This window comes from Hypomesus nipponensis, chromosome 14 (assembly GCF_054491055.1).
Source record: "Hypomesus nipponensis isolate SF chromosome 14, ASM5449105v1, whole genome shotgun sequence".
Lineage (NCBI taxonomy): Eukaryota > Metazoa > Chordata > Actinopteri > Osmeriformes > Osmeridae > Hypomesus > Hypomesus nipponensis.
Window position 1 is genome coordinate 6,428,869 of NC_140374.1, and position 25,564 is coordinate 6,454,432.

General features: G+C 44.0%; 1 protein-coding gene across 3 annotated transcripts; it reads left to right on the top strand.

Moving 5' to 3' along the window:
- The first annotated feature begins 498 nt into the window (after window positions 1-498).
- shisal1b (shisa like 1b) lies at window positions 499-25,288 on the top strand. Of its 3 annotated transcripts, XM_084672357.1 has the most exons (5): window positions 499-728; window positions 12,074-12,258; window positions 14,303-14,516; window positions 17,188-17,511; window positions 22,327-25,288. In XM_084672357.1, coding segments are annotated over exons 2-5 (606 nt in total). In that variant the 5' UTR covers window positions 499-728; window positions 12,074-12,191; the 3' UTR covers window positions 22,328-25,288. The 3 variants fall into 3 exon arrangements, with proteins under 3 accessions (XP_084528483.1, XP_084528481.1, XP_084528482.1); XM_084672355.1 differs by lacking the exon at window positions 22,327-25,288 and having other exon boundaries at window positions 17,188-17,515; XM_084672356.1 differs by lacking the exons at window positions 499-728; window positions 22,327-25,288 and having other exon boundaries at window positions 12,022-12,258; window positions 17,188-17,515.
- The last annotated feature ends 276 nt before the right edge of the window (window positions 25,289-25,564 follow it).

The window sequence follows — 25,564 nt, forward strand, 5'->3', positions numbered from 1 at the left end:
AGAGAGAGAGAGAGAGAGAGAGAGAGAGAGAGAGAGAGAGAGAGAGAGAGAGAGAGAGAGAGAGAGAGAGAGAGAGAGAGAGAGAGAGAGAGAGAGAGAGAGAGAGAGAGACAGAGGTTAAACAGATGAATGGGTGATCTTTTATCAAAGGGTCTTCATCAGGGGGATGCTCATAAGTGAGATAACCAGAGGGTTTCTCTTGAGGGGACTCATTTCTGTTAGGGTAGCAGCAACTGACCTGGTGCCTTCTGTTAAAAAAAGAATATGAGACTCACAAGTGAATACACACGCACATACACGCACACGTGCTCGCACACACCCTCCAGTGAAACGCACACTACCTTCCCCCTCTCCCGCTCTCTTCTCTCTCTCTCTCTCTCTCTCTCTCTCTCTCTCTCTCTCTCTCCCTCTCACTCGCTCGCTCGCTTCCTCAGTATCGCTCCATCTCCTCCTCTCTCCCCCTCCCTGCCTCACTCACTCTCAAAAGCGGAGCTGGAACGGCTGGGATACCGAGCAGGGGACTTGGGAGAGAGACAGACTTGCTTCTGCCTTTCTTCTTGGGCTTTTCTTTCCCTCTCCTCTCTCCTTAATGAGCTGTTGATGTCTGTCTCTTCCCCGGGATGAGGAGGAGTATGTCGGCGTGAAGGCGTAACAAAGGAAGAGTAACACAGAAGCAACAAGGGGAGTCTTTGACAGAACGCTCCTTCCTCCTCTAGGCTAAACAAAAGGTTAGTGGGGAAAGCTGTTTTGAATCGAACAAACAAACAAACAAACCAAAGCTGTATGTTCCTCTTGTGTTTGTCATGGCTAATTGAGCTCTCAAAGTTTCCTTGTCTTTTCGATCTGATCCGAAGGAAGTCGTTTGATTTGATGTGGTATAGTCATTAACTTGGATGGAGTCTGCTATGGTTATCGAGGGTATCCCTTTTCAGATGTGCCGATATGGATAACCGTAGTTGGGAAGTTTCAGTTAGGAATTCCACAGCTTGGGAACACTGTCATTTATTTCTGTCTTTTTCTCTCACTCTTCCTTGCTCTCTGTATCCCCCCCCTCTCTCTCTCTCCCCCCCCCCTCCCTCTCTCTTACGCACGTTTTTACGATACTCAGGTGGAGTCGTTTCTTTGCTCTCGCCTTGTCCACTGGTGGGCAGCTCTGTGGAAGACGAGGGCGTCTCAGCCTTCTCCTCCTATGTGAGGCAATCAGGGTGGATTGGCAGGCGCGGACAGTGGCTTGGAAAGGGGGTTGTGGAAATGTACAGTGGCACATGAGAGGAGAAAAAAAATGAGGAGGATCCCTTTGTATATGACGACAGCTGCCTTTCTCTCTCTGACAAGGATTAGAATGTGTGTGTGTGTGTCTGTGTTTGTTTGAGAGAGAGAGAAATAAGTTCAGGGCTTCTGTTAGCAGTCATTGTTTAAGTTGGTTTGGTCAGGTGTTGAATGTGTGTGTGTCTGTCTGTGAGTGTGTGTGTTTTTGTGTGTGTGTATATATATATATATATATATATATATATATATATATATCTGTACTTCTACATGTACCAAAAAGTCCCACCGGAGTGTTTTAGAGATAATGAGTCCATTAGTGCTAATGCACATCAACACACATGCGTTGATCCCCACGTTTAATGGCTTACGGTAAAGTGGAAGATGATTGAGGGGGTTGTGAGCCACTGTGAACACACTGTATTCCTCACAATGCATTTAAGAATTAGTTGGAGGGGAGGCTAGGACTTCATCTCCTTACAGGTTCATGACGTAGCAAAAACAGATCTTTTATTAGAGCCCAGTGGGAGGTCTGCATGAACAAGAATTCACTTGTTGTCGTTACTGTAACGGAGAGTGAGAGGAGGGAGGAGGGGAGGGAGAGAGGGAGAGACAGAGAGAGAGAGAGAAAGAGAGAGAGAGAGAGAGAAGAGAGAGAGAGAGAGAGAGAGAGAGAGAGAGAGAGAGAGAGAGAGAGAGAGAGAGAGAGAGAGAGAAGAGAGGACAGGCACAACCTCAACAGCCTCACGCCTTACACTCTACAGGAAACGCATGACTTGAACATATGAATTATTTGAAATTCTATATCCTCTCAGCGAAGCTTTTCATATATTCATTTAAGCAGTGTTGTGTTTACATTTGTATGCATCATTTTGTATTGCAACAGCTCATTGCATTTTCCACATTTTTGTAGTTAGTTTTTGCAGTGTTAAGACCCTAATCAGGGAGTCAGGTGGCTGAGCGGTGGGGAATCGGACAAGTAATTTGAAGGTCGCCAGTTCGATTCCCGGCTGAGCCAAATGACGTTATGTCCTTGGGCAAGGTACTTCACCCTACTTGCCTCGTCGGAATGTCCCTGTACTTGCTGTAAGTCGCTCTGGATAAAAGGTAAATGCTAAACGACTCAATGTAAATGTAATCACAAGTGACTTCAGCTGATAACATGGCTGAGGACTTGAGGACTGCCAGCCCACAATCTTAAACAGTGTACATACACACAGACACACAAGTCTATAGCAGGTCCTTATGGGGACTGACCAGAATACTCAGACGCTTGTTGACATTCCCCAGTGGGAGAAGTCACTGACCGTGATGGTGTTATAGCCAGCCTGACACACAGAGTGAAGGAGACGGGAGGAACGTCACGACTGGTGCCTTGGAAGGACACAAACATACACGGACATGAACAGACACACGCACACACACCCAAACGCACACACATACTCGCACATCCAAACACACAAACACGTACACTACTCACTACACACTATACTCACACAACAGGCTCACCTCGCTGTAAACTGAGTGAGAAGCATTTCATATTCTGAGTGAAGTAGGATGAGCTAGTTTCAAAAGAGTGGAACATGGTCATTGGTGTCAAGATGAGTCTGAGACACAAAGTCAGACATGGGGAAGTGAATCGGATCTAAATGAAACCGGTGTCATCATCTCATCTCTCCAGGAAAATCTTGTATGCCTGTCCCTCAGAGAAGTGTTCATAGGCTGTGAAGAGAACATATTGAACTGCCTGGGCTCGAATTCAACATCCGAATTAAATTGAAGAAGATAATCAAACCTGAGAAATGTCATGAGCCTTCAATGAATGTATACATTCAAGAGGAATTGACTGTTAACTGATTAAGAACATCATGTAGAAGTAACATAATGTACTTGAAAAAATCACAGCATGCGCTTTACGTAATCAAAGCCTTTGGATGAGAACAGACCAGGAGCTCATAAACACTCTGGATGATAGACATTGTTTCCTGGCCCACTGCGCTTAGAACTGAACGTGTTAGTTTCTGGTCCCTGTCTTGGTGTCTGTTTCCTTCCTATAGAGTTCCCCATCTCTTGTGATGTTCTGTGTGTGTGTGCGAACCTTGCTAGATAATTATCTGTTCACTAGAACTGGATGGATAAGGGTGGAAGCATCAAAGGCAATGTCACAAGCTCATCAAGTACCGTAGCTGTTGTTACTGTAGCTACTAAGCCTGATTCTGTCACACAGGCATGCGCAGGTACACACAAACACACACATACACACACAGCTAAGCATCGACTGTATCCTCTCTCTCGCTGCGTAGCCCTGTATCCAAACAATGTAACCATTAGACACCAGAAGCATTCAGCCAGTCAGTCAGGCAGCCATCCAGTCAATCAGCCAGACAGTCAGCCGGCCAGTCAAGTACTGTAGAGGTCACGTCTTTTACTCTGTAACGGATATTGTGTATTTAGTATCTCCAATGACACACTGTATCCTATTCATGTTTGTCAGGGTTCCAGATCTCTGCCACAAACTCAAAACTAAATGAGAGGTATTTATCATTGTTTACCAAGGAAATAGCACCATATTAAACACTATCATTATGTAGAGGTGGCAATGTGGCATCTGGAGTCTGTTGTCATAATCCCCACCAAACTGTTTCCATTCGGTTTCACATTATGGTGGTTTGTAGGCGGCTGTTGTTCACTCAGAGGGATGAATGTAGATGGAGAGGGTTTATCACCAAAGAAACATGAGGGCATCTTCTCTCCTGTGCTTCTGACCTGTTCAAATGAGAGGCAGGAATAATAAAATAAAAACCCTGCTGTTGAAATTCAGAGACATTTTCACCCACCGGCTGTTCTGAATGCTGATGGGCTGTTTGCTTCTCTGTGGTCAACAAACAAGCAAGGAAATATTGCACTGAGTTGTAATCGCACCAGGTTGTCAAGGTGTTGAGAGCATTGGATGGCTTTAGCTTGACATTGCAAAAGTCTTTTTTTGTTGCCAAAACCAACAACCCTAACCCACGTCACACACATGCAGTATGGATCCACAGATCAACTCATTGATTACCAGCATCTGAATACAAAATGAATGTATTGGCTGTGTCAATACTCATTAGCTCTCTGAATCCACCTCTCTCTGAGACCTGAGACCACACAAGCATTGATCCTTTATTGGCCCTTGTTTATGTTGAAATTCAGATTTCGAATCCAACAGAACTATGGAAGGAACAGCATGGTCAGGACCATCGATTTCCAGAGTCAAGGTGTCCGGATTTGTTTAGAGAGCGGAGGAAAGTCGGTGTGTGACTCTGGAGTGTGATTACTGGGGCTGAGGCAGGTGTTGCAGAGCTGCTGACACCCAGTCTGCCGGAAGGCAGGAGAAGCTCTTAAGTCCAGATAAAAGGGCAGTGATTGTTGGAGCCAGGGCCCCATGTCCCTCACACTGAAACAGACAACGGTTCAGAGGTACGATTGAAGACCTGTACGCTTACCTCCAGTTTACCATCAGTTGTAGTCTGGTCTGTAGCTGGTTGTCTGGATGCGTGGCTGACCTCTGCGTTCTGACTCCCGAAGGGACGCTCAAGTGGGGATTAAGGATTAACGGAGCATGGGAGAGTTTAAGGAAATTGTTATGGAATAGTTTGAATTCACCATCACGCTCGGAATGACAACTTTCCTGCCTCATCTCCTTCCTCACCGCTACGATTGTCCCTCGAGTTATTAAACAATGTACATTAATGCCCGGTACACACACACACACACACACACACGCACGCACACACACACACGCAGAAGTCAGCTGAAGAGCATACATTTAGTCATTTAGCAGACGCTCTTATCCAGAGAAACTTACAGTAAGTACAGGGACATTCCCCCGAGGCAAGTAGGGTGAAGCGCCTTGCCCAACGACACGTCATTTTGCACGGGGAATCGAACCGACAACCTTTTGATTGGTAGCCCAATTCCCTAACCGCTCAGCCATCTGTCCCCCACGGGGTACTGTCATTGCATTCTCACATGTTCTCAAAGACAAATGAGAAACGGTGAAACAATGTGTTCTTTGACAACGGGGTTCTTTGTGCTTGTGCAGCCGACCTGGTAGTTAAGGGGAAGCCACACTGCCATGGTGACGGTGCAGGGACAGAAGAACAATAGATAACTGAGGTTTATTTGAGTGTGTGTTTGGTCTCACATGTAATCTACAGTCCAAGCACAGCAGCTGTGTCTGATAGTCGCACGGCAAACACCTCAGAGAGGAACCCTCACACTGTGAGCGACAGCGATGACGAGTGTGTGTTCGTTAAACACAAACTGTGACATTTCCCTCATAGGCGACAATAGCAGGTGTGTATTGCTGCTATTGCCTGGCATGATGGGGAATATGAATCACTATACATTCCGTTGTAATACTAGAGAGACAAAGGACTGTGAGTCACATCACTCATTTCCTCTGAATATCAAATTTCTCATGTAATTCCAACTCCTTCACGTTGATTAAAATCCTTTCAATCATTGTCCTACAAAGGCTAATGGCTTCTTCCCTTACAAGGATTCTCGTTTTCTTAAGTGTCTCACTTGTTAGCATCTCATGCATACTGAAAGAGCATGTACGAACCAATCAGGTGTTAGCGCTGTGCAGACGTACTCTCAGGCCTCTGTTTGCCGAGCGGAGCTCCGCCTGGTTCCATTAGATCACGACAGCTTCAGTAATAAGGTGTGATTCCTCTGTGATGGCCAGTCACCCAGCATATCTTCTAATGATCTCTGAAAAGAACTCTCTGGGTTTCTAATGTTGCATAAAAATCACCTGTCAAAACCGCATTAGAGCTTGGATCTGGAGAGTTAAATATATTATAACAATCCCTCAGAGTGACAGTGTTATTCTCAGCAGAATGTTTGCGCAGTTGCTGACCTTTGCCCTTTGGCCTCGGTGATCTCCTCGTGTGACCTGGAGGTGTGTGAGCTGTCTATGTTTATCTCCTGGGATTTCTTTGTGACTGTGCTTCAGAAGGGTCATCTGGCACTGTCAAACACCAGAACGTGAAAATACACCACAGATAAGAATGCGTGGTACGGCCATTCTCGGGCTTGTTGGCAATTGCGTATCATGGTGAGAATTGATGTGTAGTCTCAAGATATCCCCGTCCACAACAGAGCCCACGGAATGCAATCTGAGGATGAGGACGCATGAGGCCATTCGGGAATCACTCAGCTCATCTAGATGTTATGGGCCATTTCGTCACACGCTCCTGGCTGGTGTCTCGCCAAACGTTGCATTTCTTCCTTGACATTCCCTGTGGGCTGTGAAGCGTTATTTCAGAGCTGGGTTCTTCAGGATCAACTGAGGATGAGGAAGTGGATACTAGCCAGAAGAAATGAGTTCAGCCCAAAGCGTAGTGTCACAGCGAAATCAAACAAACAGGGCTCAACTTGTGTCTGGGAGATTAAGCCAAAGGGGGCCCATGTCCACGACCTCCTGCAGGGGTGCTGGGCATCTTTTCTCCCTGGTTCTCTTCCTTACAACCATAAAGGGTAGCATTGGAGTCACGCTGGCCTAAAATACAGCACGTATAAACACTGGAATGATTAATCAGCCTGCGGTATGTGACGGCAGCCACTAAAAGCTAAAGGTCCTATTGTGGCAGGAGTCTGAAAAACAATGAAGAGCAGCTTTGGGAAGACCTCCCTGAACGATACAGAATGTCATGTCTCCAGCCCTGGACATGATTGATTATTCCGAACACTTTCCCAGTGTCCCCCACGATCATCCCCCCTGATCATTAGCAGAAACATGGAAACCAGAGCAAACTGGCTACGTATGCATCTAGCAGACACTTTGTATCCAAAGCGATGTACGCGTGGGGGGGGGGATTTAAACCTGTGACCTCTGCAGTCAGATGCTCTACCACAAAGCTATACCCAATGAAACGGGGGGCTGTTAAAGGAAGGAACTAAAAGAGAGGATCAGTCTTCTGTGCTGTTGATGCTGCTCGTCTTTAGTTTCCCTCATTCACTATGCCTGCCTGCTGATGGGAGAGGCTGTCTAATAATAGCAAGAGAATCCCTTGCCTTGACAGGTAACAAGCTAGAGACTCCCGAGAACCACAGTCTGTTCTATCCTCTGGAAGCATGGGCTTGGTAGATACGAGGCAAAGCTCACATTATGTTAGTGAGGTCTAATACATTCCAATCCCCCCTCCCCCGACTTCCACGACTGTGATCCTATAATGAATTTGGTTGATTCAACTCCAGTGGCAGTCTCATTAGAAAATCCCTGCCCTGCTTGAATATGTTTTTTTATCACAGGGTGGAAATGCACCCAAAGGAATGTTCAGTTTAATTTCCAATCGATGCAAGAAGTATTCACACCAGCCAGGAGCTCACATCGGCTGGGTGGTTGAACGTTATTCATATGACTGGTTCAAACAGTCATAAACAGAATACTCTTTAATATAATTGTGTCTGTGTGATATTTCCGTCAATACAAATTGGATTTAGCTGTAACTATTTCTTGTACAGTGTAACATTCGTATGGTAGACTACGTTTTGGCATTTGGCTATCTATCAAATCTTCAGTTGTCATGTACTGTGGCTATATGAGGAAACCATTCGGTTCCCTCTGTGTTGTTAGGCTCAGTCAGATGTTATGTATAGAATCCCCACTAGCATCCTTTTACAAACACAATTACTCCTTTCGAACCAGTCTTACAGCTCCAGATGAGAGAGGGAGATGGAAGGAAGTACAGGGATGGGGAATGGTAATAAAAGATCTCAGCAGGTTGACAAACAGCAGGCTGACAGAGTCTGACTTTGATTACAGTGTTAACACATTTTTGGATTGTATCAACTTAATAACGAGTTGTCGTGCAAATGCAGCCCTACTATATACAGTAGGCAGGCAGGCAGGCAGGCAGGCAGGCAGGCAGGCAGGCAGGCAGGCAGGCAGGCAGGCAGGCAGGCAGGCAGGCAGGCAGGCAGGCAGGCAGGCAGGCAGGCAGGCAGGCAGGCAGGCAGGCAGGCAGGCACACAATAGAGGAACCAATTAAACTAGCGTGGGCCACTCTCACCACAACAAGCTCCCTGGCAACCCCGCTGTGTCGTTCTTTCAGCAGCTTCTTTCCTATTTGACAGCGACTCGTGTCTGTTCATTTCCTGTTCTCCAGTACCACAGACGCTGATTACTAGACTGAGCAAAATCCATTCTTTTCCTGATTATTTACTGGAAGATATCTCCGTCTGTGTCGAGCAGTAGCTTATTAGCACACTGGTTTTTCACAGTCTGCCTTTTAAAATGTTGTTTAGGGTGTCGGTGGTGGGGGTTGATGTTTGGAAATATAGTTTGCATTGTTGCTGATGTAAAGTAAGGCAGTTCCAGCATTTGTATGTGTGGAGACTCCTTTGACATGCCTGTGTAGCAGTGTTGAGTAAGGAGTGTACTGTGCCAACAACAGGGCTCACAAGCTAGCAATTGATTTAACAACCGATTAAACCAACTGGACTATTAACAACAGCATTTCATGAGCGATCACATTGCAATGATCAGGCTTGCTTTGTGTCCAAGACACCAGGCATAAATGTCTCATTGATTCACTCTTTGAATACACCTTTCATATACTGTAGTCTTTCCTTATCCTGTGAAACAGACTTGTTGTCTAGGCAGAGTGAGTTTTGGCCATTCTTGCAGATTCCTGAGGATGGGAATTGCAGGTATACATGCAAAGCACACAGACACTCTGGAACAACTCAGTGCCCATATCAAAATCTAAAAGTGAAATATTTTCTTTTCAAGTCAAACGGTTTTTAAATCTCAGGATACACACACACACACACACACACAAACACACACACACACACACACATTTACATATAAATGTACACACATAGCAAAAAAGCTGTTTAGAAATCATGATGCACAGACCAGGCTCATCAACCTCCCTGATGTAGGAAGTCAGGTGGCTGAGAGGTAAGGGAATCAGGCTAGTAATCAGAAGGTTGTTGGTTCGATTCCCGGCCGTGAAAAATGACTTTGTCCTTGGGCAAGGCACCTCGGCGGGAATGTCCCTGTACTTTCTGTAAGTCGCTCTGGATAAGAGCGTCTGCTGATTGACTAAAAATGTAGGCTCACATCCTCATGGGGTTCTGCACAGTATCGAAGTGATGCTCTCATGTCCTTCAAATGGTACAAATAGTACATGTAGAAAGTACAGCAGAAGATTAAGGATCAGAAGTGCATGGTTCAAACTGTATATTGGTGGTCAGAGTCAAGGAACGGTCTGTAGCCAGGTTGCCACTAACCACATCGCAAAGTAACAACATCTGAGCTATTCTGTTGAATAGTGAGCAGTATGATCTGGGTTCCTGCCACCAGCAGACCCAAGACTGGGATGACGATGAAGAGGCTCTGTCTGTTGAAGGAGGTCTGAGCTGCCACCTGTGTTCCTACAGACTCCTGGAGCAAGATGTCTATCACACTGTACTGTTTGTTTGGGTTTGTATTCCCATTCTATAGCTTTGAACAAATAAATGATATGCTATAGATAATCCATGTAGATTTAGTATAAAAGTCAAACGATTCCGATTACGTACGGTATAATGTCCCATGGCTTTGCAGGGATTTTATGGTAAATTGGTTTCAATAAATAGCCTGAGGATATCAGAACATATTTTATCCAGTCAATGCATTAGCATTAAAGCTGCAGGATGAAAGGTGCTCAACAGCATACACAAATAAAATAAATATATATTTTGAAAAAACATATCTGATCAAAACCATGACAATACAAGAAGGTTGTTTTAAATCTATTTGTCATCTGAAAATAACAAAACCACTTTGCTTATTACCCTACCAACAGATCAAAGCTCCCTCCTTTGTTGCAATTGTGAATTTTTCAGTGGCAGGGGTAATTGCAGCTTTATTTACTTTTGTGCTGTTTGAGTCTGGTAAGTGGTAAGATAAACGGAAGCAAAAACTGGGTTGTTAGGGACCATTTCTTTGTTTAGTAATAATTAGTGTTATCAGAATCATGCTCCTCTCAGTTTGTGCCTTGTTTTGTTGTCTAGCTGTGAGTTTTGTTTGTGTTTTTCGGCTGTGATGTAAACAGCATCTAGTCAGCATCAGTCTGTTTATGTGTGCAACATGTTCATCCTGAGAGCTGTGTGTGTGTTTGAATCCTTGTATGTTCTGTGTGGGTGGGGTGGGGTGTATGTGTGGTTGTCCTTACCAGCTTGTACTCTACTGCATTCTGCTTTGCTTCTATTAAACTCATCACCCCAATGAAACCCTGAGCATTCACATCTGATTTCACATCAGATTCTTTGGCTGAAAACAAACGTCATTATGAGGAACGTGTCAGCCTACAGCACGGCAAAACACAGGAACATATGTCCATCAACCTTGGGAAAGGGAATCCCTGGTCCCACAGCATATGTTGCTGCCTGACAAAATGTTTGGTCCGTTCTAGCTCGAAAAAGAAGAAGAAAGAAGGCAAACGTTTCTAACAAGCCTCCGGTGGTGTCTGCAGCCAGGCTCTCTGAGGAGCAGAGAGACGGATGCCACAGCAGAAACGACAACACAAAACCACCGCATCACTCCACCACCAGGACACATGTTTCTGTCTCCACCGTCCTCTATATGAGATATCGGTGCGGCAGCTATGGTGGGTTCTAACCCCTTTGTTCAGCAATGTTCTCATCAGGTAGACGTTTGGACTGATGACTTTGCATCAAGGGTGAGTAGAGATGGATTGGGAAGTGAAAGGGAGAGACCAAGGAGGATAAATGGATAGATGAGTTTTGGAGGCTGGATGGACAAACCTTAACCTCTTGTTTCTGACTGAAAGAAACCAGGAAAACCAGGCTTGAATCCTGCTTTATTCCGCATCAGACTGTAGGCTGCATCAATCTCCATCTGTCACCAAAGCAAACTGCTGATGGGGCAATCATAGACCCACACAGCCATGAGGCAGATGGTTAGGCTAACTTTGCTAAAACGTTGCCTTACTTTCCAAGTGATTGATGCCGTGTGAGTCAACCTTCAGTTAATGTACATTTTGTGATGTAAGCTCACAACTGAACCAACCGAATTGACAAAGACCGATTTTAGCATTTCTCCTGCATTCTTCCTAGTGTCAACAACGGTCCAGAAGAGTAAAAAAAAAAAGCTTTCTAAGCTAAATCGGTTAGCATCTGTGTCCATTTGTCTCGTTTAGTGCTAGTCTTGGGACAGCTGTGACAGAGTACTACCATGCTAATGGTAGCCTTGCGGTGATGTTGCAGCAAGCAAGAAGAAGGATATACTTTCACAGACTGAAGCATCGTTTAGCAGCAGGCTCATCTTTGAACAGTTCTATTGCCACACAGGGGTCTTATCTGTCAAACTTTGCTGTGATTTATAGGTGACAAACACATTAACTAACAAATGTCCCCATTTGCCCAAACTCTCAAGGGCTGAGAAACACACTGAAGGGACATTTCATTTTTTTAAGTGACAGCAATAGTTTGACCTGTGGTTAATGGTACAGGACCGAAGTATTACATGTAAAAGAAAACTATGCGACAAACCACTATACTGTCTTAGTACCCCAGGCTTTCGGCTATTTTTATGTATTTCCTATTTAACCGCACGGTTGTTACTATAGATCTTCAGGTCAAATGGCAGTTCATGTAACCTTAATGTAAAGTGTTGCCAATAAGTATTTTCTAAACTACAATGTTTATACTATAGATATTGTAGATGTAGATACATGGTAGTCAATGTAACCTAAATGTTAAATGTCTTCTTAATGCATCAGTGTTAATCTGTCCTCTTGCTGTCCAGGGGCTCCAGTGACCATCTGCAGCCATGTGAGAGGAGCTGTGAGAGAGCCGAGGATGTCCAGGTCCAGCTGAAGCAGCCAGCCCCGCTCTCCGTCCTGCTCCCTTATGAGGACGAGAAGATGACGATCACCAGCCGGCAGTCCTTCAATGTCCTGACAGTCCTTTTCCTCCTGCTGTCCACAGCAGGTCAGACCACTGTGTGTGTGTGTGTGTGTGTATATGTGTGTCGGTGTGTGTTTGAGTTTACGTTTGCACAGATGTATGTGTGAATTTAAACATACATGTTCGTCCATCCCAGAAACACTGTTTAACTATTCGCAATATTTTGATCGTCAGACCAACATTCCTGAAATGCTGTTATGGACTTGTAAACAAATGTAATTGAGGGAGATCCTTTCAGGGTTTGGGCTCACAGATTGTAAATATAATGCAATATTTATAAACTGTTTACTGTATCCTAAAATTCTAAAAGGTGTTAATGTAATTAATAACATGGCAATGTGTAGAATGGTACCTTGACCAAAAACAGATGTTTCCACCTAATACCGCAACTCCCCATGTCCCACATGTACCTTTAAGTCTTGCATCATTAGAGCACTTTATGGTCCACTTCCTGTGCATAGATCCTTGGCTTCCTCATTGGTAGATCTTATTACTGCCAATCCCTCTTTTTTTCCTAAAGTTTACAGCATTATCAAATGTCGTTACACCACAACCATGGATTTTACTGCCGTGGGCTTATCACAAATATAAATATTTTCTATTTGAGGATGATGCTTGACATTTAAGAACGATATATCTGATTTCCGGAGATTTACCTCTGCAGTCACCTCTGAAATGTCAGCTGTAGAGATCTCAATCCTCTCAAAACTCTGCACTCAGTCCCTAACTCAAGAACTCAAATGAATAGCATTGTTTTTCTTTTGTATTTCTTGCACTTCATGCTCAAGGTATTTTCCCTTCCTGTATTAAATCCTATCAAAGAGAGCTGCTGGAAAGAACCCAGTAAGCCACAAATTGAGGCTCTCCACCCTGAGTGTTATGCTCCTTCACACGGCCAAAATGTCCCTGTCCAAGATTATAAAAGCTTTCTACCATCAGCAGAAATATGAAGGACCAATCACCCCAAATACCCTGGAAGAACATTATCCATTTTAGCACTCTCAATTATCTTTGGTACATTATTCATGGAAAGCACATGACAGACAGAAATGACCTTCCTTTTCTTCCCCTTTTACATTGTTCATTCAGATAGGCTTCATGCAAAAAAATATCTTTCTCCAACTATATGTAGGATATATTTACATCCTCTGATTAGCAGGGATTAAATGTGAAAGGATGCCAAATTCTCTGAAGCTGATAGGGTTTGATGGTGTCAAACAAGTGGTTTTGTCTTGGTCCATTGTGACGAGTTAACCGTCATCAGCCATGTGTAATTGACATCCATTATAACTGGTCCATTTGGCTGACAGGCTAGTAATTGGTTATCATCTACATGAGTCTCGCCTGCCAAACGATGTTTCCGTGACTTCAATCAAAGACAGAAAAAGCCTCTTGGTTGCCAGACTTCATATTCATGCCATTACATTACATTTATTCATTTAGCAGACACTTTTATCTAAAGCTACTTCCAAAAGAGAGCTTTACAAAGTGCATAGGTCACTGATAATAACAACAAGATAGCCCCAAAGCATTGCGGGTGTCCAAAACAAGAAGCACACATTGTGAACAACCGAAAAATAAGTGCCAAAGGGAAGAACCATAAGAGCAAGTTAAGCAAGTTAAGCAAGTTACAATTAAACAACATGAATCTCTAAGTGCAAGTGTACCTGTAGAAAAAGCAGCAACAGTAAAAATAAAAAATAAGATTAACTCAAATAGGATATTTTGCAGCGAATACAACAGTTTAAATCAGTTTCCACTAACCAACAAGAGCAACAAGTCTCTAAGCAAGAGTCATTGTGATCCTTGAGAAAACTAGCATGACTCATTTCTTAAAATTCCAAACCTTCTACAGAGATTAGAAGAGTAGTGTTGAATTGTGTTATTTCCTTTCATAATTTGCCATGTAGAATACATTTCAGTTGGATAAATTGTGTGTCACAACTGTGACCATCCACGCATTTACTGTCATTGCATTTGCAACAAGAAAAACACAGCTGCATGCCAAATATCACATAATCTAAATATTTCACCCTGCCCGATTTGATCTGGCTCTCCATCTCTTCAGCCCTCTCTGCACATTTCCGAGTGTGCGAACCCTACACCGACCACAAGGGGCGTTACCACTTTGGCTTCCACTGCCCACGCCTCTCAGACAACAAGACCTACATGTTCTGCTGTCACCACAACAACACGGCCTTCAAGTACTGCTGCAACGAAACAGAGTTCCAGACAGTCATGCAGATCAACCTGACCACCACCTCAGATGGCTATGCGCACAAGTAAGTCATTTTCTCAGTGGTCATATGAATGGACTAGCTTACCATGGCTACTTAAACAGATCACATTCCTATCCACTGAAATTACACTACTTGTATGCTGTTTTCAAACATGTTGTTTAAATAAAAGTTAAAGATCATGTAAAGTGGAATTTAAAATTAGTTTTAAGTCAATCACACCACAGAAGAATGTGTTGTTAACTACCCATCCAAATTCGAATGAAAAAAAAAAAAAAAAAAAAAGTTAAATAAGGCTTTGAAATCGTGAGAAAATCAGCAGTCTTCTCTGTTTGAGACTGGGGGGGCGTGTCGCCTGAAGGAGCTGAATCTCCGCCCCCTCGAATTTATTGAATTTAGCAACAACAGCAACACTAGCTAAATCAATTGCAGATATCAGAACAGACCTACCTTCAGTCTCTGAGTGTTTTATGTATGAATTACTTTGTCTTTGCATCGTACCAGCTGAGTAACAGAATGCAACCGTCTGTGATCTGACATGGATAGGTTGCTGTGATGTAGATCGATGGGGTTTTGGCTCCGCCTCTACAAAACCTGAGCTGAAAACGGAAGAGAACTGTTCAACGGTTTAACTCCACATTTTAGTGCGACAAAGTTTTTGCGCTTTGCACATGCTTTCAGGAACTAATTTCGCACGTATATAATGTACTGAGAAGCAAATCATGGATTTTGCTTTACAGGATCTTTAAGAGAAATCTTGACACGACACCACTCAAATGTTCTCAAAGGAAAATACAACTTTGGTTTGGCAGGCTTCAAATGCTAGTGACTGACTGTTAAATTGTTGGCCTAGACGGTAACCCTCTCAATGACACCCTCTGCCCTGTGTTCAAAGGGCACTCCGACATTGATCCAGAGAGCTACAGAGATTCAGAAACACTGCAGTGAAGAGCTGCTACTGCTGTCAACTGTTCCCCGTGAGTGGGATGCCTGTGCATGGGAGATCAGTGGAGAGTAGTGCAGGAGTCAAGTCCGAAGTAACGCGCTGCGCTGAGTATAAGAACGCTATAGCCGTCAGCACAGTGCTCTGCCAAATCTCATAACGGTTCTAAAAAAACAAAAAACATTCATATTATACTGTACCATATGACGCAATCTGTACATTTTGATGTAATCAGTACATCAAATAAACCCGACACTGTGACTTAAAAACACTTCTCACCATAAGTAAACACATCTGCCTGATGTGGCTGGAGTGACAACCCTGTCACCACAACAGGGCTTTAGTCTAGCACAGCTGGCCTGTGGAGTGCCAGAGTCAGAGTGGGTGTGTAGGAGCTTAGTAGGAGGGTTCCCTGACAAACACACAGAGCTTCTCTCCACTAATGCTCTCTCACCAGGACTCTGCCAGGGACGGCCTCTCTGCCCTACGGCAGGTCATGATATTTCACATGACTTGATGGGAGGCCATTTCCTGTAGATGGAGGGTTTGAGAGTGTGATATTTACCACTGGCTTCAAATTAAGTTATCTATCTGTCTGGCACACCATTTCTGGCAAATGTCAAAGCCAGAGAAGTGCTCTTGTTAATCAGCCATTCTTCACTATTCCAGTGCACTGCAGTGTCTTTACCAGTAGAGGTATGTGGGCCGAACTGATCTGATTTCATGATCTGATTTTGACATTCAAATCAAGTGTTGGCAGATGCCACCCATGTGCAAATCATCCAAGAAAATCCGTAAGGAAGACATTCAGTGAGAAGAACGGCCCAAATACTGACACATAATCAATCTTCTGTATTTTGCCCCTCAATTTGCCTTGTTTAACAGCGTCAAACATTTGTTGTAGCTGTGTGGTGATCATCAATCGCTCTCTCAACACTAAGGCCTGTCCAAACAGTACCATCTGTTTACTCTGAGGCTCTCTTAAAACACAGTGTGGTATGGATGGCTTGCTGACCTTAAACACAATCACACACAGACAAATGTACACTTCTTTTTAGATTAGGCTTAGCAAACAGTGTGCTAGGCTACAAAGCAATAAGGGAGTACTTTTGTGGTTCAGGTGTAGAAGCATCGAGGCCCACTAACACTAGACGTGAGTCATGACAGTAAAGAGTGCATTAATAATGCAAGCTGCTTTGGTCAGTTTGACATCCAGTGACGCTTTGTGTCCTTTGTCATAAGAGACTGGATTTGAATACATCTGTTCCAAATATACCTCCACCAACCAAAATGTTGACACTCAAAATAAGTGTTGACACCCCAAAGATAGTGTTAAGCTGACTTCCTGTCTCTCGTCTGCTCTCACTCAGATAAGGGTCAGAGTTGTGTCTTCTTTGCATCCTAATAGGATGCCATCAACTCCCAGGGTACTCCCTATTAGCGCTCCACTTCATAAAACGTCTGGCGCAGCCTTAGATATTTAAGACTGCTCACAGCCCACAGCCCTCACCTGGGGGTTGATTGGAAACAGTCTGAACACATTTACCATCACAGTTATTGATAGATGCAAGCCAACTGTGAGTAATGTTGAGATGAATACCGGCTCCAGAGATTTAGCATAGAGAGATGTAGATGACCAGAGATGGCTCAGTAAGCCTCCCTTTTTACATTGCACTAATGCAACATATTGTCCTATCAATTACTAAACTGCATGAGGAAGAATATATACAAGTTGAACTACAGTGAACCTGGTTCCCTGTCTTTCCCATACAGTAACTACACTGCTCTGGTAGGCGTCTGGATCTATGGGTTCTTCGTCATGGTGCTGCTAGCCCTGGACTTCCTGTACTACTCGGCTATGAACTATGAGGTGTGCCGGGTCTACCTGGAGAAGTGGGGCCTGGGCGGGCGCTGGCTCAAGAAAGCCAGGAACCAATGGCATCGGCCGGTACCAGAGGAGGAGGACAGCCTGGCCCAGGCCCAGCCCATGGTGCAGAGCCACCATCATCCCAGACACAGCCTGCGGGGAGAGAGCAACAGCCTGCGGGGAGAGAGTAACAGTCCCACGCTCCTGTCCTACAACACGTCCACCGCCTGGTGAGTCTTGCTCTCACTCATTACAAATGCCAACAACGGCCATCTTTTGTATTTTGGTTTGACGTTCAACTTTGGGTGAAGGTAATTTTAGCTTATGAAGTAGCTCATGGAAAGCAGGTGCAAGCTCCTGGGAACCCATTACAGTTAAGCCCTCAATTCATCGTTCTTCCTATGCTTCTGTCTCTTTTTTTGGCTCTGCCTACATAAGACTGGGTTCTGTATGATTTTACTCAAAAATGTCAACTTCCAAACCTGCATTACAATACAGCTTTCCCTCCTCCATACTTTTCTGCAGGCTGACTGAGAATGAACCATTGAGTACCCCCCCCACACACACACACACACACACTCACCTGCATTCTCTCTTCCTCTACCTCTCTCTTTCTCTCGCTCTCTCAAAATCTCTCTCTCAAACACACACAGACATGCTAACATCCTACCCACTGATATTCTCATTGCCCGCACACACACACTACTTAGCAATACACACTCTTTACGTTTTCATGTATTCATTTAGCAGACGCTTTTATCCAAAGCGACTTCCAAGAGAAAAGTACAGTCGTGAATATTAAGAAAGCATGGTTATTTGAATATTTTGCTCCTCAAATAGTTGAGTCATCAATATTCAATATTCTTTTCTGTGATTCCCTGGTCATCTCGTAATGAAGCCGTCATCAAATCAAGTGCCGACTGAAATGCTGGCTCGGGACACTATGCTAGTGTGACCTATAACTCATACTAAATGTAATAGTATCATCTAAGATTCACATTTAAACCTCCTCAGAGAATTTTGAAGTGAAAACACCGTCCTTTATGACCTTTTCACATTTGTGGATTGCATGTGGGAGCCTTAGACAAACTCTCTAAAGCAAGAGAAGAGAGAGGAAAATAAAATAATCAGCTCCCGGGGAACACCTAGAGCCTTGCCACGTTGATGTATCAGTACACACAGACAAAATACAGTTGACACAGACAAAACACAGTTGACACAGACAAAACACAGTTGACACAGACAAAACACAGTTAGTCCACCACAGAAACACCACAAAGAAAACCTCAATAATTTGGTTCTCAGTTCCAGGCGTTCTGTGGTGTGTCTGTGGCAAGACTCTGGAACTCAGGAGCAGTTTCCTCATGCAGTCACTGACTGCCCCGGTGCCTCACACTGTCTCCTTCTGTCCATACTAACTTAATGAGGGCAGAGATTTGACAAATGGGCTTGTGAGCTTGACTGGACCGTCGGAGCCTGTGCCCTGACACAGATTGAGGAGCTAGGGCTTCAAAAGTGGAATCCTTTGGCTGTCCACACACTGGCAGATGTCTAACTACAAGCGGAAATACCCAGCAAGCTACCTAGTTAGACATGGCATCCGCTCATTAAGAGAGGCCTCATCAATCTTACACTGTACTGGTTGACCTGTTCTAGCAGAATGCCAGCATTTCAGATAGTAGGCACACAAAAAATAGTGGAATTGACTACATAGGCATTGGAGGATGGAACCATGACAACAACCTGCAGGGTTTATGTAATACCTGTTGATATCATGTGTGATGGATGGTAACTGCTTAGAATTTTGACTCGTTATATTGGGAAGGGTGGCACTAGGGTGTTCGAGGATACATTGTTGTCAAAATAAGTCGCATATTTCGTTTGTTATTGCATTGCTTTGAGTGTCTCACAAAGTGCACGACAAGTAAGCCTCCTGTGAATATGAGTCATATAATTAAACAGGACTTCCCACAAAGTATTATTACAATTCTTGATACAATTATTCAGTATGCAGTGAACACCTTGCCATGTATGAGGAGACCAAATTGATCCCAAATAGCTAATCTTGTGTTTCCTGAACAGTGAGGGAGTCGGGCTACTAATCAGAAGGTTGCTGGATCGTTTCCCCACCGTGCAAAATGACGTTGTGTCCTTGGGCAAGGCACTTCACCCTACTTGCCTTGGGGGGAATGTCCCTGTACTTACTGTAAGTCGCTCTGGATAAGAGCGTCTGCTAAATGACTAAATGTAAATGTAAGATGACAAAGAACATACAGTAGGTGTAGATCAACTAATATGTTCCTGCCTCCTTGGTAATAATAAGCTCACCCACAATTCATGAGTTCAGTAGCGTTCAAACGAGTATTGTAATACATTACAAAGATTCTATCCTTCCAGCGGAAACCCAAGCACGAGTCGTTCATTCTCTGTTTCCTACAGGGAAATAAGACAAAACATACGTCATGAATGGCCTTGGGTTTATTTGTGGAGATGAAGGCCTATCCCCAGAGACAATGCTGAGAAATGTTGAAGTCACTAAGCACAACATCTGTGGTTTTGATGTCAACAAACAAGACGGGGTCAAGTTCTAAAACTGTGGCATTGCCATAAAACAATACTTGCTAAACATCTCCAAGCAACCCCTTTCGATTTTCTTGAAATGAAGGTCTATATGGTAAGCTCGGGAATCAGAAATGAGAGTTGCATATTGCTGGTTTAGAAGGCTGGCATGTGCATTTTTAGATAGGCAGCTGCGTTCTGAACCTGGAGTGGGCGGTCCTAGGAAGCTCTTGTTAGTTTCTTTCTGTGGATCCCTTTTATTAAACTTGGCTCTCCAGGTATGGAGCTTAGTTTGAACAAACAAAGAAAATGTAGTCATGTACAGCAGGCCTGATGGGAAAAAGCCATGGCCTAAATTAACAAGTATCATGGCAAAGTTCAAAAATACACACAGACACAACCCAATAAGACCCTTAAAATATCCTTTCAGACAAAAGCTCAAACAGAGGGCCCAGACACTGGCAAGACACTTAACTAATCAGATTTGTAATGCTGTAATATAAAGGTGCTATTTGCTTTCCTTTACATTTAGTGCGACTTACAGTAAGTACAGGAACATTCCCCCCGAGGCAAGTAGGGGGAAGTGCCTTGCCCAAGGACACAACGTCAAATTGTCTGTCCGGGATTTGAACCGGCAACCTTCTGATTACTAGCCAGATTCCCTAACCGCTCAGCCATCTGACTACCACTCCTGTATCAAGTATCTACACAAAAATGGCACGGCCATGAAACATCTACTCATAATCTCCTGGGACCTCCAGCAACCCTAAAACAGTGGTAAACACAGCTGTTCCTGGAAACTCCCAACACATTTCTGTAAGCCAGAGCATTCAATTATTAAATGGACAACCTGACTGTTAATAAATGCAGAAATCTGTGGATGACTTTTAGCTTTGTCAATGCCTGGACCGTGAGCCTCAGGGGCCGGTGCCCTGCTTTATTCCCTGGCAGCGGCACAAGTCTTCTCGATGCCAGAGAGATGCCCTGGATTCAGTTCTGGGGCTTTGGCTGAGGAAACCCTCTCCAGTGGCTCTCTGCATTCCTTGTGTGTCCATGTTCCCTGCCTCAGTGGATCATAACACAACACCAAAGCTACAGATCAGAATTGGGTCTACTAACAATAAACAAACAAAACATTTGATTGGTTCGGAGTCCCCCCCCCCTAAAAAAAAAGATTCTAATTATGTTTTCTGGCTTTTACGCTTAACTTGAGACAACTATCATGTCAGTATGCCTGCGCCTCATCCATTAATTGTATATAGCGGGACGAGTTATCCCTTATTTCTTAGCGTGAGAAATGTCTGAAATGCGTGAGAAATACAAGGTGTTGCGTGAGAGCGTGAGGAATGGCTGAAATGCGTGAGTCTCACAGCGAATGCGTGAGACCTTGAGAGCCCAGCTGTCCAACCCTAGTCTAGCTTTACCAAATTGTTTGAGTAAAACCAGGCCCAGAGCAGAGTTTAGGCCTGGTCTCCAGGACTTCAGGACTGTGCCTGACGCCAGGATGTTTGTTGATTTAGGTTTGTATACAGTGACAGTGTGTAAACAGGGTGGGCAGCGCACGTGGCCACCAAAAGCTACCCCAGACATGTGACTAACGTCTCCGTGGTGCTGATTAGCAGGTCCATTGGCTGAGGGTCCTGGCAGGCTTCATCCCATGCTGCCTCCCACCTACCTAGCCCTCGCCACCGGTTGTCACAATGATCCAAGCAACTGGCATCTGCCACCATGTTCACAGGAGCTGACTAAGAACTGCCACCAGATCGTCACTTTCAGTTGGTGCTCAATGACTCAACAGCTATCTCAGTCAGTCTGTCACATGGGCTTGTCTGGCAACCAGTCCAGTCTCTGTCGAGGCTATGTCTGTTCCCTTGCTTTTTTTGTCTTCATTGACCAGAAGGCAGTGGCTCCCCACCTGACTATCTATCTGCCAGAGAAATAACACTCCAGAGCACACCATAACTGACCATAATACACGTACATGGTGAATAAACTGAATTCTGGTTCTGATTTTTGTGGCACCGTATGTGATCAAAGAGTAATATATGTACTGCATATTCATTGTTTATTCGAACCAGAACTTAGGCCGTGGAGTTTTTTGTTTAGTTATATATAAGAACTATGATAGTTCTTGGAAATAATTAAATCAAGCCTCTCCTGTCTATCAGTGGAGCAGCATGTCCAGACATTGTCCAATTACAGTGCAACACTCACCATGTGGTGTGAGTACATTACATATCATGGAAACTGCAAAAGACAGCCTGGTTCAGTTTGGCTATGCAAAGATGAAAAGCCCTGGCTGGAATTGCTTTCCTCATGTTGACAATGGACCAGCCGGCACGAACAAAAGCATAAATTACCCTCATTAAATCAGTCGGAAGATCACTCAAGTTGATATTTTACCTTGTTTGTGAAACTCTTGTATTTGGCGTGTGGTATTGTCTGTGCTGTGAAAATTCTAATACCTTGTGTCTTTGTCTGGGCAGAGTACTTTTGTGAGAAGACTGGCGAGAGGCAGCTGCTCTGTTTAATTAACGACAGAGAAGAGCTCAAGCCCAGGCAGACTCTGGACTATTGACACAGCACCACAGTAATGCTGGCTGAGCTGGACCTAGCGAACAGCAGCCCTGGACACTGACTTCAACGCACCTATCCTCTCAGTACCAGACCAGGCCTACTGTTGGACCTACAGAGCCAGGTCTATGAGGTCCTTTCAGCCTCTGCAGAATACAGGCTGTGTGGATCTGTAGAGGTCGAGCCCTACCACCACAAATGACAGAAACATTCATCGAGGCACTAGAAACCTACATTATGGAGGGACAGTTTGGAGCACCTAACACAAAACCTGAACTTGAGGAGGCTAAAGAGGGCTCGCTAGATAAAAAAATAAACTAAAAAACACCTTTCTAGATATCAAGTCTTGATTACACTGCTGTGTTGGTTTGTATTCTGTAGCCATTAGAAGCAGTTGTGGGGTTTTATCTATTGGTGATTTATTGATGTGATTGTCAGGGAATTCTGTGAGTTTGTGGTCAACATTCTGAATAAGTCACAGTGAAGAGTTGATGCCAAGCATCTCTTATGTTTTGTGTACTGAAAACTTTGTCAAAGCCACAGACATAGTGTTGTCTCTCTGTGTGAGCTTCTCAATACTTGATCTTCTTCTAGACTATTGATCACTGAGCACTAATCCCTGCTCGACAAAGATGCTGTAATAAACACAGTAATTTAGCCTACTGTTATAGATGAAGAATGAACGCCATAAAACACAAAAGTAGGTCAACCGAAGGGCTCATGTTGACTATAGAGGGGTTTTTTTCAATTCAAACTAAAGCAAGAATCAGGGACGCTTCAATGACAGCCAACTGACCCCCCATCCCATGCCAGCTAAAGACGGTATTTAAAACTACGTTTTTTGGATCACAGGTATTTCAACATAAAATATATAGTTCAAATAGATTTTATGACCATGGCAAATTAATCTTCAATCCCAGTCCAGACCGGGGTGAGGCTTTAGCTCAGTCAGCAATAAAATGACAATGTTAATTTGGTTCATGATTAGAAAATGTATGATTAGCCATAATAAAGAATGTACAGCCCATAAACACACCTTTCTCTGTCAGCAATAATGTACAGCATTCAGGGCCCTGAGGAGACCTCTACTAAAATGAGCACATACTGTACAGTAGACTGAGTAACCAGTGAGGTGCAGATGAAATGCTCTCAGTAAGGGCACATTTAATAGGGAGGTGAAGTCTATGGAACAGACATGTATCAGGATAATGAACATCAATATTCTATTGAATACTGATGCCCTCCTGCTGCCAGCGAGCTTTACTATGAGAGAGGAACTAAATAATCCCATTAAACGTACACACCAAATGTCACACAATTGTGAGTTAATCCTGCTTAGTTCCTCTTAGTTCCTAAGTTCTTAACGAATTGCTGATGTATTTCCTGATTGATCAATAAAGTGAAGGTTTTTTTCCAAGGAACACAGGAAGCATCTGCTCGTGCCAGACTGCGTGTGGGATGGAACATAATAGGCGGAGACTGAGCCAGGCGGCCCTGTCTATCTCCCACTACAGTGGATAGACGGGGGGGGGGGTGCTTCAACCCCTTTCTGCGTCTGTAACCTGCAGTCTGGCCCTGCACAGAACTACACAAAGAGCGTTCCTGACCAGGCGAGTAGACTGCAGAGTCCCTGGAGGGGTACAAAGTGGCCATAAATGGTTTCTGGGTCCAACATACAACCCTGGAGCAGAGAGATGATAGTAGCTTCACTTAACAAAACAAAATGACAAGACAGAAGAGAATATAAATGGGATGGCCATTATATCCTGTTTTAACAGGAGTCAGCAGACTCAGGAGTCAGTGTGAGTCAGTGTGACTACTACATTTGCTCTTACAACAATAGGGATTCTGGCCTGCTAATCTTTAGTTAGCAATAACGTTCAAATTGGCAAGTCAGAGCAAGTTAACTTCACTGCGCATTTTAATTGCAAGTGTTCTGCCATCACAACCAGAGTAGATATAAAGTGTGCCCAACTCGGATATAATTGGCCTGGAGAGCAGCCTTGGAACTCTCTCTCTCCCCCCCCTCTCTCCCTCTCTCCCTCTCTCTCTCCTTCTTCTCTCTCTCTTTTCTTTCTTTCTCCCGTCTACCTCTCTCTCTCCTTCTTCTCTCTCTCTTTTCTTTATTTTTCCCGTCTACCTCTCTCTCTCCTTCCTCTCTCTCTTTTCTCTCTTCCTACCGTCTCCCTCCCCCAAAGTGAGGGGCAGCAGCAAGCCAGGAGGAACACGAATTTTAAACAGCTGCAGCTCTACAAAGGGATTTAATTGGGCCTCAAAGCAGGGGAAACTGCACAGATCGGATATGGTAGGAAACACACATCGTCTCAGCAGCCTTACTGCTGCAGCCCTTCTGACACTGAAACAGGCTACATGGCTAGCAGGGAGTTCCCCCTTCAACAACAATATGGAGGCTAGCCTAGCAGTGAGTCCCACCAAAAGAGCCCCTTCTCTCATCTCCTCAAAGTGTCAGTCAGTGCCAAGCAGCCCATCTCATTCTGTCCCCTTAACACGAGAGGAATCCCAGAGATCATTTTTCTCAAAGTGTGGTGTGATTGTTGTCTCTTTTATTGAATCTTAACTTTTGACATTGTAAATGTATTTGTAATCCTTAACTTGTGGTAAGGATCAGTCCCCATGTCTGTTTTGGTCTTCAGGTTGTCATGGTAATAGTTGCCTTACAGTGAAATATTCACCTGTACACAAATAAAGCTTGGTGATTGGTACATGGGTGTGGTGATGATGAATTTTATGACGATAATGATAATGTCGACACACATTACGTTCTGTCTATGTAGAACAACTAGATAGAATGTACAGTGCAGTTTTTGGGGGGTTGAATTGTTCTTGCACATGTTGACTTTGTATTGTTACAACAGGGAGAAATAAAGTTTTATCTTTTCCAGTGTGTTTAAAGTCCTGTATGTGCTCTGTCTTTTTATTGTGAAATGGTAAAAAAGAAACCTTGGACACTTCTAAGCCCAGCACATAAAAACACCATGGACCTTCTGAATTACAGTCCGTCCTGGATCTCACTTTGATGAGACACGCACAAGAATCGAGACACTGTCAGACAAGCCAGTCTAAAGACTGAGGTGAATCACCTGCCAAACAGCCATTTCAAAGTCTGCTTCATTCAAAGGAGACATTGAG

Coding starts and splice junctions, on each gene's coding strand:
- shisal1b (XM_084672355.1), top strand. CDS start 12,192: ATGACGATCACCAGCCGGCAGTCCTTCAATGTCCTGACAGTCCTTTTC. Junction 12,259..14,302: donor CCTCCTGCTGTCCACAGCAG/GTCAGACCACTG, acceptor CCATCTCTTCAG/CCCTCTCTGCACATTTCCGA. Junction 14,517..17,187: donor TCAGATGGCTATGCGCACAA/GTAAGTCATTTT, acceptor TTTCCCATACAG/TAACTACACTGCTCTGGTAG.